Below are 13,559 nucleotides of genomic sequence, written 5' to 3'. Positions count from 1 at the left end.
GCAGAGGGACTGGCACTGTCATCCAGAGCTGGTGGGAGTGCAAACGCTCGATGGGCCATGTGAAGATGTGGCATCGAGGATCTTTACAAAAGGGCAACCCTCCTTGACCTCTGATTGAATTATGTATAAACAGTCATTGCCGTGTTATTTATACCACAGAAAATCTGGAAATAATCTCACATCCAGTAATAGGATGGCTACATAAGGTATATGTATTGAGAGAATGCAGCATTATTCAGCTATTAAAATTATATTTAAGCAGTTTTTAGTCACTTTTTTTCAAGATTTAGGTTAAAAAAAGGCATACAATATCCTATATTCAGAATGAGCTCTACTACGGGAAAATAGAACAAAGTGAGGTAGGTACACTTGTTATCATCCCCATTGTAGGGGGGAAACTGAGGCTGAGGAGAGAGAGGCTCAGGGTCCCAATGGACTCAAAACTCACCACACTCGTAGCCTCTCTGTTATACTGCCTTCCTAGGAGCAGAGATAAGAAGACGACATGCTCATTTGAAAAAAAAAATCACTTAAAATGGATTTGGCTCCCCACCCCGGAGCCCAGGAGCGTGAATGAAGCAAACCACCCATTCAGACTCTAGACAGGCCAAATATTCCATTTCTCCTCTAAAAAATGTCAAGTGATTCCTGAGCTTGACTCTCACCTTTTAAGTGGAACATTCTGACTAGCATTAAAAGACTGAAATTTACAAAAAGCAAGGGACAAAGCAAGCTCTGGAATGCAGAGGTAATCTGTGGAGGCGGCGGATGGAGACCCCCGGACGCCCACACACGGCCCCTGGGATCCAGCTCTGCCCCCGCACCCGCCACCGACAGGGCGGCTCTGCCAGAGCCTCTCCACTCACACCGCCCTGCCTGGTCACACGCGGCAGGGAGAGAGGGTCTTTTCTCCCGGCCAGCACTTGAGTGGCACATGACCTTGACTCTGGGCATCTGCTGCTCTCTCCAAGCGCTCCTACCGAGGGAAGACGGCACAGGACATCCCCGTGACTGCTGTCTGCCAGGCGGAGGAAAGATGTGAGGCTTTAAACAAGTACTGCAGCTGGGCCTGGGCCCGGGCCCGAGAGCCTGCAAACACTGCCTAACGCCGGGGGTGGGGAGATGTGGGTCTGCAGAGAAAAGACAAGGCAGGTTGCTGACAATGTTGTCCACTGTTGCAGTCTGGTCTCGGTGGGCCGACTTCCCATCTGCAGAAGCGAAATAAGAAAATGCCACAGGGCTCTTGTGAAGTTCAGATTTTAAAAATGGACACAATGCTAGTGGTAGTAACACTAATAAGTGAAGTCTGGCTGAGCACTTCAAGCAGACGCAGTGCTGGGCGATGCTCAAACACTGCCTAGGTTTGGCGACCCAGACAAATGACCTAGCCTCTCCAAGACTCGATTTCCTCACATGAAGACGGGAGGGTCACAGTAAAACCTGCCCTCAGGAGGGTGTGGTGAAGAGTTAAGGTGATCGCAATGCCTGTGAAGTGTTTAATCACCAAGTGCTGGGGCCAGCCTGGTGGCGTAGCGGTTAAGCTCCTGCACTCTGCTCCAGGGGCCCCGGCTTCGCCAGTCTGGATCCTATGCACCGCTCCTCGAGGCATGCTGTGGCAGCACCCCACGTAGAAGAATTAGAAGGACTTACAACTAGGATATACAACTGTGTACTGGGGCTTTGGGGGTAGCTGAAGAAATTAAAAAAAAAATTACTGATGCACAACGTGGGCTGGGCCTTCATTGAATTCTTGTGACCCTATGAGGAAGACTCTTTATAATGGAGGGGAGCAGGTCCCTAACCAGAGACTCCATCTGCTGACAGCTGTAAAGCCTGAACTGCACGCATGGGTCACCTCTGCCCTTCCCCTCACCTCTCTGCTCTCTGCATGGCAGTGCCTCCTTCCTTTCTGAATGACTGTGGCCTGCATTCTCCACCACTGATACGGCAGTGACACCAAAAAAACCCAAATAAAAAAAACAAAACCCCCATGTTTTTCTTTCTCCCTCCCTACAAATTATTTTTAAACATTTGTGGTCATGACAGCAGCAAATCAACAAGTACTCAGCTGCGGCCCCATTATCGGAACCCATTTCCTTGTGGCTGTCTCCTCCTCACTAATTCTTGTCATTGCTGGACACCAGAACACCCATTGGGAACCCAGGCCCAAATAGCGATGGCTGCTCTCACCTGGTTTGCAAAGGCTACAAGTTCTAAACTGAGAAGTTCCTTCTGAAGAGAACGGATCCCCAAACCAAGCTGAGGTTGAGAGGCAAAATCAATTAAAAATCATAAAAACAGGGAGGTTGGGAGCGTGGTGGGGGCAGGAAGAATTGAGGAGGGAGGAATCAAAGAAAGTTTTTTAAAGTCTTTCTCTAACAGTAAAAAAAAAATTACCAAGTGTCCATCATTAAGAAACTTTGCAAAAGAATCCATGCAGTGATGAGGAAGAATGAAGTATAAAATACTAGAAAGTTCTGGAAGAATACACAGGAAATAGCAGTTTCCTCTGAGGTTTCTGAGGATTTTACTTACTAAGAAATGTCTTATTTTTACAATTAAAAAAAGGAGAAAATAAAACTACTTCTAAGGCTCTCTTATACATGATCACTGGGAGGTGAAGATTATCAACATCTCCTCCTTTTCTATATGTGAAAACAGAGGCCACTAAGTGAAGGGCGTGCTCAAGGCCAGGAAGCACATGGCAGCGCTGGGACCTAAACTTCTTTCTTCCAAATCCAGATCGGAAACCTCAAGGGCTTAGGTGACTCAGAAGGTTTTAGTGGCAGGAGAAAGTAGATAGGAATTCCAAACTTGTTTGGCTAGATTTATGACCCAGGAATGATCAGCCACCTTAGAAAAGACATGGAAGACCCGAGGTCTGTCCTTGCCAGCTCTTAGCAGAGATGTGAACTGTTGGTTATTAACGAGCCCTTGGTTCCTGGCCATGCGGAGCTAAAGGACAATGGAAGTTCCCTATTTGATGGGTTTAGGCACAGTCCTACAGACAAGTCGGGGGCTTAGAGGTACTTCTCCTCTTGTGGCACAGCGGGGAAAGGCCAAAGGCCACCTATGCAAATTAGAAGCATGTCGGGGCTGGCCCGGTGGCGCAGCGGTTAAGTGTGCATGTTCCACTTGGGCAGCTCGGGGTTCGCCGGTCTGGATCCCGGGTGTGGACATGGCACCACTTGGCAAGCCATGCTGTGGCAGGCGTCCCACGTATAAAGTAGAGGAAGATGGGCATGGATGTTAGCTCAGGGCCAGTCTTTCTCAGCAAAAAGAGGAGGATTGGCAGCAGATGTTAGCTCAGGGATAATCTTTCTCAAAAAAAGAAAGAAAGAAAGAAAAGAAATTTATAAAAAAATAAAAAAGAACCATCTAGATGGGTGTACACGGGCCTAAAATAAATTTAACGAAGCCACAGGTTAAGAAATGACAAGATTCTCCAAACTTGGTACCAAGCCCCTGCTCTGCGGCAGGCCCGTGCCGGACAGTCGGGGGATGAGGGAGCTGTGGCCCCTGGCCTCCAGTCAGCTCTGTGGTCCAGAGCCCAGTCCGGGATCACAGAGGAAGGAAACCCAACTCAGATAAGGAACGTTAGGTTCCCGGAGGTAACGCCGGAGGTGAGCAGTGAGGATAAGTGGGAAGGGCCGAAGCAGGATATTCCAGGCAGAAGAGATAGAAACACGTATAGAAACGAGGGGATGACAGAAGTGTAGGGGAGAGCAAGTAGTTCATACAAGTGTAGGTTTCAAGAAGGGCAGAAGGGAGTGGAAAGGAGAAAAGAGGACAGCAGGCCGCAGGTCTGAGATGCCAACCCAGGAAGTCTAAACTGTATCCTGAAGGCAAAAGAGAATCATGGGAGGACTTTAGTTTTCAGATAGACCCGTCGGGTGACTGAAAAGGGCCTAGAAGGCAGAGACCAGCTGGGAGTCTGGTAAAGGGCCTGAGCCACAGATGACGGCTGCCGGTGGGAGGCACTCCCGTGGGAGACCTGGCAGTCATGAGCAGGAGGGAGGCAGGCGAACAGGAGGTGTCTAGGCTGAGCTCCACTCCCACAGAGCCCCACGCAGAGGCCTGTCTGGGGCTGTAGGGGAGAGGCGCTGCCAGCAAGTTCTTGAACTGTAAGGCTCTGTGGAAGAGAAAAGGCAATAGGGTGGAACGAAACGAACAGCTCCGCTTGGAGCCTTGGTTTCCAGTAGACTCTTTCAGGCTCCGGGTGTATACTGGCAGCTAGTTAGGACGCCTCACAGCTCATCCTCAATCCGCCACACAGCAACAGTGAAGCTCGGCAGGGGCAAGTGACACGCCAGAGGCCATCAAACATGCCCTTTGCCCCTCAAGTACCTGCCTCCAAGCCACCCTGCGTACTCCTCATAGCATCCTGCCCAGCTCCAGACAAGGCTGAAGGCTGTCTGCAGTCAGTTAACTGCTTATATGCAAATGCACCCCCAGTCTGCCTGACGCTGCTGCTGGCCGGAAGAAAGCCTTCGCGCAAAGCAGGGCCCAAAGCGGGGTTGGCCCAGCCTCGCTCGGCAGCAGCGCGGCACTTACATCTCCTGCCTGACTCAGCCAGGCTCTGCCGCCTCGCTCAGGAGATGTGCTACTTCTCCCACAGCAGAGGTCTCCAGGGGCTCCTGAAAATCCCGGGGAGCTAAATGACTCCTTCCCAAAGGGCGTGCACACAGAGTAACAGATGAAGACCTCCCCCGACGTGCGAGGGGCTGGGCACGCCCTGTCAAATGGGCCCTTCCTACGGACCCAGCAAAGACCACAAATCCCTCTGCAGGTACCACTCACCCAGCCTTCAAACAGCAGGATTTTTAAAGGTGCTGAGGACTGGGTCCTTTGGAGGTTTGTTTTGGTTTTAGTTTTCATTATTTTAATTTTTTTTTTGAGATCATTTTAGACTTACAGAAACACAGAATTCCTGCATAATTCACCTAGACTCCCCAAATGTTAACACTTTATCACATTTGTCATTATTTCTTTATATTCATATCTATACACACACAATCTTTTCTGGATGATTTGAAATCTGCCTCTAGAAACATCAGGGTGTATTTCCTAAAAACAAGCACATTCTCTTACATAACCACAAAACAATTATCGAAACTGTGAAAATAACATTGATAAGAGTATTATCTTATCTACAGACCTTTTCCAAACTTTATCAACTGTCCCACCCATGTCCTTGAGAGTCAAAGGAAAAAAGCTCCTCGCCTTCTCTGGGGCTCTGCCCTCCGTTTGGTCGCCACGTCTCTTTACTCTCCTTTAATCTGGAACGCGGTTCCTCAGCCCTTCCTGGCTCTTTGCAAGGCCACAGGCCGTTTATTTGATAGAATACTCTTCAAGTGAAGTTAGTCTAATGTTTCCTCATAACCACTCAGATCACCCACTGTGGACAGCAAGTCCAGAGTGATGCTATGTCCTCGGTGCCTTTCCCAGGGGGCACGAGACCTACTTGTCCCACTCCTGGAATGCCAACTGTGATCTCTTGCCTGAGTACAGTCCGCCAGGGTTCTCTAAGGTCCTTCTTCGTAATGAATTAAAAAGGATCTCCGGAGGAGACACCTATCCTGTTGGACAGCAAACTTTCCCATTAGTTTTAACATCCATCAATGATTCCTGACTGAAACAATTTTGATTACTATGATAATGACCAAAACAGAATTTCTATCTTCATCATTCCTGCTTTATTTATTGATTGTTATTCTACTGTAAAAAAGAACTTGTCCCCTCTTCCATTTATTTACTTATTTACTTATCGGTATAGACTCATGGGTTCTTATTTTATTCTACAGGCTATAATCTATTACAATTATTATTTATTTTGATCCTCAGATTGTCCCAGATTTGACCAGTAGGAGCCCCTTCGAGTTGGCTCCTGTGTCCTTTTGACATGACCCATCATTCTTTGAGCACTTCCTTACTTTCCGGCCTAGCAGGATAGTTCAAGCTCTCCGGTAATTTTCCTGCCCCAGCCTTGGAATCAACCACTTCTCCAGGGAGGTCTGGTTCCTTGGACATTAACAATCATGATCTGGGCAGGAGGTATGTGCACCGCTACCAGGGTGCCTCTGATTCTAAGCCCTCTCAGCAAACAGAACTAGGAAATACAGATGTATAAACGTGAAGACACACACACACACGTCTATTTCTGTACCCACACACAAAAAACCATGAGTTCATCCAGATGACTCCAATTCCAAGCCAATCACATAGGGCTCCTTTCCCACCTTCCATAGTTACAGGCAACTGCCTTTTGTGGTAATTAAAGAAAACAACTGATTCTCATTATCTACAATATATTTACCTATTTGCTCAATCCTAGAATAAACAGTAAGTAGTTTCAGAATTGCTAACCCATACTACTGTAAAAAACAAACCTACTAACTGGAGTTCAATATTTGTTTATAGTTCTTTTTTCTTTCGTCTCAGGGCATATAGTCAAAATACTGTACTGAAGAGCTACACAGCTTAGTTCCTTTATTTCCCTGCCTCGGTGAAGTCACGTCCTCAATTTGAAATACAGAATTCAATACATTTTAAAATACAAACACGAATGAGCGAATCAGGGCTTTGATGCAAGACATGAGTGCCCTTCTCCTCCGGCAGTGGTTTCCCTCTAACTGCCTGATCCTTCAGACACCTGGGAGCTTTAAAAACTGGAGAGACGCCAGCCACCCCTGGGTATTTTGATTCAAAACTCTGAGCTGGACCCAGGGAATCTGTATTTCTCAAATGTGCCCTGCATGACACTAACATCCTATCAGGTGGGGCCTGCACAGAAGCCCTGATGCTCTCGCCTCTGGGCTCCAGGCTCGCTGGGACCTGGCCTCTGCGCTGCCGGCGCCTGCAGGTCCTGCTTCTCTGCCTGCAGCCTCCTCACCTCTCTTCACCACTGAGCAAACACCTGTTCGCTAAAATCCAGCTCAGGCGTCTTCTCCTCTGTGAAGATTTCCCAACTCCCCAAGGATGGCCAGCCCGTCCGTTCCCTGAGTTCCTGGACAGTCTGGTTTTGATTACTACGGAATAATTCACACACATTAGCACACAGACCAGCTCGGCATGCCGGCCTCCCCAGTGGCCCCTGGCTGCAGCCCTCCTGCAGGGGAGGAGGAGGATTTGTGCCACCTTCGCGCCGGGCAGGGAGACTGCCTCCCGATGACCATCCAGGCCCGGGACCCGGCACGCAGCAGGTGCTCGAAGACTCGCTTCAGCTCTCACTCTGCGGCCCAAGGAGGGCCTCTGTACTTTTCCACGACTCATCAGAACAGGGACTGAGACAAGTTAGATTGCCCAGCACTCTCTGCTAAGTAACTCGCATCTTGTGATGAAGTCCACTCCTTCCTGCCCTGGGCTAAACCTGCGTATTATTGTTCTTATGCGAAGTGAATGCTGTTTCCATATGAGACGTGGTATTTTTAGCAGTCCTGTTATGATAAACTCACGGTAACCTCAAAAAGAACAAATCAAAGTCAACTTTTTGTCACAGGAAATCAGCTCACGCTTAATGTTTTCTAACATGCCATGGGAGAATAATAAAAAGATGAGACCTGCTGCTCACAGACGGTGTGGCCAACTCTCAAGATAGTGGAAAAATGCAGCAGGAAGCCTTTAGTCTGGCCACTATCTCAGTAAGTAAACTGGAAAAACACTCAACACCCAAACCAGGCAAACACACACACCTGGCCGGCGAGGCAGCTGCGTCCTGAGGCTGAACTGTGAATGATGCAGTGAGAACCGTCTATGTGTGAGGGGCCGGCCGGCACAACGGTGGAATCAAAAGCCCGAGGGGTGCCCGGGGGAGCAGGCGGGCAAGAGGGCCCTGTGGGGACCCCAGTGAGCAGGCCGCTCTCCCTCTAGAGTGGAGCAGATGACCAGACAAGCAATAACCAATCTCTCACACAAAAAATATTCCTCAAGTACCTACTATGTACTCCAGCAGGCAATGACAAAACAAAGCCAGTTTCTCCACCAGGTACTCTACGAGTGACCGCAGGCAGCGCTGCCGAAAGGATGCCGAGGCTACAGGACAAGGGCCCCAGCAGCCACGTTTGCCACAGGTGAGGGCTGAGGGAAGAGGAGGAAGCATGTATCTGCCATCCTTGGCCTGGATGATATGTGGGGTCGCGTGCTTTCAAAATTCTATGACTATTATAGAACTCTACATGCGAAAACGGCTAAGATGGTAAAATTGAACTTGAAACTGAAAAGATAACTAGTACAATTTAGAAGAAAGAAGTAAACATGTGGGATGTATTATCCAACAAGTGTCACAGGCAGAAAATTTAAAACCCAACACAATTCCTGCTATGATAATACCTACTCAAGTATGGAATTAAGGGTAAACTGAGTCAGTTCCAAAACTTCTACCACACAGCTGCAAAACCCCATGCCAACACAAGCGCACGGAACTCCACGAATAGCACAGGTCTCCAGGTCTTGCTCTGTGCTAAGCCTTATGCATGGCTATCACCTAGCCCCGCAAATGCCCTCTGAGGCAAGCGATCAGGATGCCCCCAGGGTCAGAGGGAATCTGAGTGAGCCCCGGGGAAGTCCGGGGCTCAACATCAGTCACCTAAAAAAATGGGAGAGCCAGGACTGAAAGCCAAGTTTGCTCTGATCCCAAAGCTCGTTCTGAACCGGGCCCCGCTGCCAGCCTATGGGTCATAACATGAAGGCTACTGCCCCTTCCTCACGACCTGCCTACTCCCCCGGCCCCTGGTACTTCTGACACTGACGGCCAGCAGCATCTGGATTAAATACACTGTCCCCACACTGTTTCCAAGGTATTGGCTATGCCTCCCCATCTCAGCAATGGGCTCTGAGAGCAGGGATGGCCATGGCCTGGGCCGTCAGCAGTCTGGGCCTTTTAAAACACCTATAGGGGCCCGCTCCGTGGCCGAGTGGTTAAGTTTGGGTGCTCCACTGCGGCGGCCCAGGGTTCGGATCCTGGGGGGGGCATGGCACCGCTCGTCAGGCCACGTTGAGGCAGCATCCCACATCCCACATCCCACAGCTAGAAGGACCTGGAACTAAGATATACAACTGTGTACACGGGGGGTTTGGGGAGATAAAGCAGGAAAAAAAAAAAAAAAAAGATTGGCAACAGTTGTTAGCCCAGGTGCCAATCTGTAAAAAAAAACAACAAAAGAAAACCTATAAATGGGGGTACAGCAGCTACCGCATATGAACGTCACGAGGATCCGATGGGCGCTGAGAACAGGGCCGACGTGCTATCGTTACCTGGTGTCTTACACAGTATTAACCAAACAGACTTCAAAGACCTGGGCTGTTCAGATCCCACCTCCTCTGCCATCTACAATCTGTGTCCTCCTGGGCAGAACAGTGAGCCTCTCTGGGTCTGTCTCCTCATCTCAAGAAACCAAACCGGGAACAATTCTTACTCTGTCTACCTCATAAGGGTGCTGTGACGACGAGCTAGAGGAGGAAACCCTGCAGACACTGTGAAGGGTGAGATCAGGGTCTCCCAGCCTTGGCACTGTTGACACTAGAGGCTGTGGAACTCCTTGTCGTGGGAGCTGTGCTGTGCCACGTGTCATGGGGTTTAGCAACAGCTTGCCCTCTCCCCACTAGACGCCAGTTAACTCCTCTCCCCATCCCACCATCAGTTGTAACAACCCAAAGTGTCTCCAGACACTGCCATTGGCCCCTGATGGGCAAAGTCAGCCTTGGTTGAGAATTATCAGATTACAGTAAACAAACACCAGTCGACTCCTTTTACAAGCAGCAGTTAGAAATGCTCCTGCTATACCCCCAACCTCTGCAAATTCATGGCTACTGCATCCTGAGGGCTATGTGCAGGGCACTGAGCCATTAGCTTCTCCCAAAGGACCAGGCTTCCATGCTCACTCTGAATCCAGACTGGGGAGGGCACTGATCTGACTCCAGCTGGCACTCTCTAGCCACACCATCCCAGTCCTTAAAAGCAGGTAATTTCTGAGTCCTACCACACTCACATGCACAAGACTCATTCCTACCAAACCCATTCAATTATTTCTATACAAATGGCTTTTTTTTTTTTTTTTTTTGAGGAAGATTAGCCCTGAGCTAACATCTGCCGCCAATCCTCCTCTTTTTGCTGAGGAAGCCTGGCCCTGAGCTAACATCCGTGCCCATCTTCCTCTACTTTATATGTGGGACGCCTACCACAGCATGGCGTGCCAAGTGGTGCCATGTCCACACCCGGGATCCAAACCAGCAAGAAGCGGAATGTGCGAACTTAACCACTGTGCCACCAGGCTGGCCCCACAAATGGCTATAAAGTGCTTTAAAATAGTTCATCCCGGACCTTGAGAGAATTATGTTAAGTGAAATAAGCCAGCGAGAGAAGGATAATCTGTGTATGACTCCACTCATATGAGGAATTTAAAACTATGGACCAAGAACAGTTTAGTGGATACCAGGGGAAAGGTGGGGTGGGGGGTGGGCACAAAGGGTGAAGTGGTGCACCTACAACATGACTGACAAACATTAATGTACAATTGAAATTTCACAAGATTGTAACCTATCAATAACTCAATTAAAAAAAATAATAAAAATAAATAAAAAAAAAATAGTTCATCCCCCACCTCTCCCACATTCCCATCTGGTCAACACCATTAATTAGTATGGGAAAAGCTTCATTCATAATGTAAAGATAAACGTTAGCCTCGTCTGATCGTCTTACTAGTTGACTGAGGAAGTTTTATATGATTTTACGTGTTTCCCTTTGAATGAGTACACATAGTGCTTGAGCAGGGAGGCACCTGTCTGACTATGGTACACAGCCACCGCCTGTCCTGACTTGGGGTGGGGGTGCTCCTGGGGTCTGCACAGACAAAGGGAAGGAGCGGTGGGGAGGCAGCTCTCCACGCAGCCCTGAGGAAAGAAAGGCTGAAGCCTGTGCAAACGCAACCTAACACTGCTTTGCCGACGGTGTACAGAAGAACTCCGTCTCTACCTCCATCTCCCTGAGAATGGGTCTTGGCTGTGCACACACTGACTCTCTCTGGCCTTGGAACGGACATGTGGCTCATGGGACCAGTGGCTAAGGGACTCCAGTATCCTGTGCAAAGCTTGTGCTACATAAACTATGACATGTAAAACAGAGTTGGGAAGCACGTCCCCTAAAGCACAAAAATGTCACGGTGATTTTTTTTCTTGGTGCTTTTTTGCTATTGTCTACAATACACACGGTTATTTTTACACTAATCCACAAACCGATATTATTTACACACTTCCTTCCTGTGTAACTTTGGGAACCGAGTAACCTTAATCTCTCTGTGCCTCAGTTTCCTTGTTTGTAAAACAGGAATAGTATCTATCCCCAATGGCTCTTGCCAAGCACTCAATGTTCATCATTATTATTTTTTAAATATTCTACACATTTAAAAAGCGCCAGGCAGAGGAACACTGAGAAGCCAACCAATACTTCGCAACAGCCCCCCGAGCACGCGAAGGGCTGGTGAGGGACAGAGCCTCAGGAGAGCCAGGCCGGCTGGGAGGCCAGGGAAGAGCTCTGCGGAGGGGAAGCGGTGGCGAGCAGTTGCTTCATCGATGACCCCGTTGTCTCAGGCTCAACTTGAGGGGGCGGTTCACGTCAACAGATGATGAAACAAGCAAACCCCCCGAGATGTCAGAGCTTGCTGGCGGGCCTCAAGCGGCCTCCAGAGCCAGTGAGGGAGGAAGGCGCCCGGGCCTGCAGACACGTGGGAGGCCGCCGCAGCCCTCACCTTGGAGGAGGAAGTAGTCGGAGGCAGTGCGCTTCAGAGCCGCCTTCGCCTTGTCGCTGCTCCAGTCCACTTCCAGGGCTTCTTTAACGGAGCAGAAGGCCGCCTTCTGTGGGGAAAGGCAAGACGGCTTAGCGTAAAGAACTTGGCTGCAAATCACAAGGCAGCAGCTCCTCACCACCTACAAGTGCCATTATTTCAGGGTTACCGGTCAGCGCAAGAAGCTGAGGCCCTCGAATCCAACAACCTTTCCTGAGCACTCACTGTGGGCTCCCTGGGCACTGGGGACACAATGACGAACGACAGGCGCCCCCTGCAGTGAAGGGAGAGGAGCAGAGCCCCTATTGACCGAGTTCCATCTGGTGCTCTCTTTCACCTCGGCTGTGTCCACAGTGCAGAAACGCCAGCACGAGTGAGCAAGAACGTGTGTCTAAAGACAGTCAATAAAACATTCTTTGTGATAGTGACCAAAAACAAACAAAAATCAAATGTTTCTCAGTGGAGGAACGGTTTGACGATGACACGGGATGACAATACTAATAAACAACAGCACGACAAACAAGCAGCAGGATGGGCCGCAGGCTCCAGGCTGTGGAAATGGAGAAGGCGCGTGCAAAAGCCCTGCGGCAGGAGGAAGAAGAGCCGGAACCTGCTAAGCTAAATCAAATTATCTTGAGAAATGCATGACACATTCATATACGAAACATAAACAATTAAATATGAATGAGAAAATGGTTCTCCTTTCCCTTTCCTGAACAATTCAGTCTAAAAGCCATTTGTTGGGGGGCTGGCCCCGTGGCTGAGTGGTTAAGTTCGCGCACTCCGCTGCAGGCGGCCCAGTGTTTCCTTGGTTCGAATCCTGGGTGCGGACATGGCACTGCTCATCAAACCACGCTGAGGCAGCGTCCCACATGCCACAACTAGAAGGACCCACAATGAAGAATATACAACTATGTACCGGGGGGCTTTGGGGAGAAAAAGGAAATAATAAAATCTTTAAAAAAAAAAAAAAAGGCATTTGTTGGGACTTGGAAAAGTGTGTGTGCGTGGAGTGCTGGGTGGCCAGGCTGGAGGGGGCAGAGCAGAGTGGGGTAAGGAGGGCATCCCCAAGGGGCAGCAAGTGGGGACTGATTACATCCAAGGGCTTGATGCAACAAGTAAATATACTGAGAATCTGGGTGGTGAGGTTTCTCACTGTCAGAGAAGAAGAGAATCAGAAATACGGAAAGGGACCAACCAATGGATGAGTGGGTAAAAAAAACGTGGTACACATACACGTGCACGCGCACGCAATGGAATACTACTAAACCATAAAAAAAGATGAAACCTTGCAATTTGCGACGACATGGATGGACCTTGAGGGGATTATGCTGAGTGAAATAAGGCAGAGAAAGAAGAAAGCCAAATAGCCAAATACCATATGACTTCACTTATCTGTGGAAGATAAAAACAACAACAAATACACACATATGGAGACTAGACCGGTGGTTACCAGGGGGAAGTAGGGAGGAGGAGGGCGAAAGGGGTGACAGGGCACATCTGTACAGTGATGCATGGTAACGAGCCTCTGGGTGGTAAACACGATGAAGTCTATGTTATAAGCCAATGTTACCACAATAAAGAAAAAAAAAGAAATATGGAAAGAGAGAAAACTAGAATGAAACCTGTGGCGAGTTACTGGTGTGAACTCATTTTCAATATATACAGACAAAGAAAGAAACGTAGATCAAGTGTGTGTTTGTACACACAAAAATATTAACTAGCTATGTCCACTGACAGGGTCTAAAATATTTTAAAAGGCACAAGCACACCAAACATCCA

At 48.8% G+C, this 13,559-nt stretch overlaps 1 protein-coding gene across 2 annotated transcripts in view; it reads right to left on the bottom strand.

Moving 5' to 3' along the window:
• Positions 1-13,559, bottom strand: part of SAE1 (SUMO1 activating enzyme subunit 1) — a 64,659-nt gene that overhangs the window by 20,457 nt on the left and 30,643 nt on the right. For both annotated transcript variants that reach the window (XM_070223100.1, XM_023649986.2), the window contains exon 6: positions 11,742-11,847. In XM_070223100.1, coding sequence (XP_070079201.1) covers positions 11,742-11,847 — 106 coding nt within the window. The remainder of the gene's footprint in view (positions 1-11,741; positions 11,848-13,559) is intronic.

The sequence above is a fragment of the Equus caballus genome, chromosome 10 (genome assembly GCF_041296265.1).
Source record: "Equus caballus isolate H_3958 breed thoroughbred chromosome 10, TB-T2T, whole genome shotgun sequence".
In the NCBI taxonomy this organism is placed as follows: domain Eukaryota; kingdom Metazoa; phylum Chordata; class Mammalia; order Perissodactyla; family Equidae; genus Equus; species Equus caballus.
The sequence above is the reverse complement of the archived record's forward strand: the minus strand, read 5'-3'. Positions and strand labels throughout refer to the sequence as shown.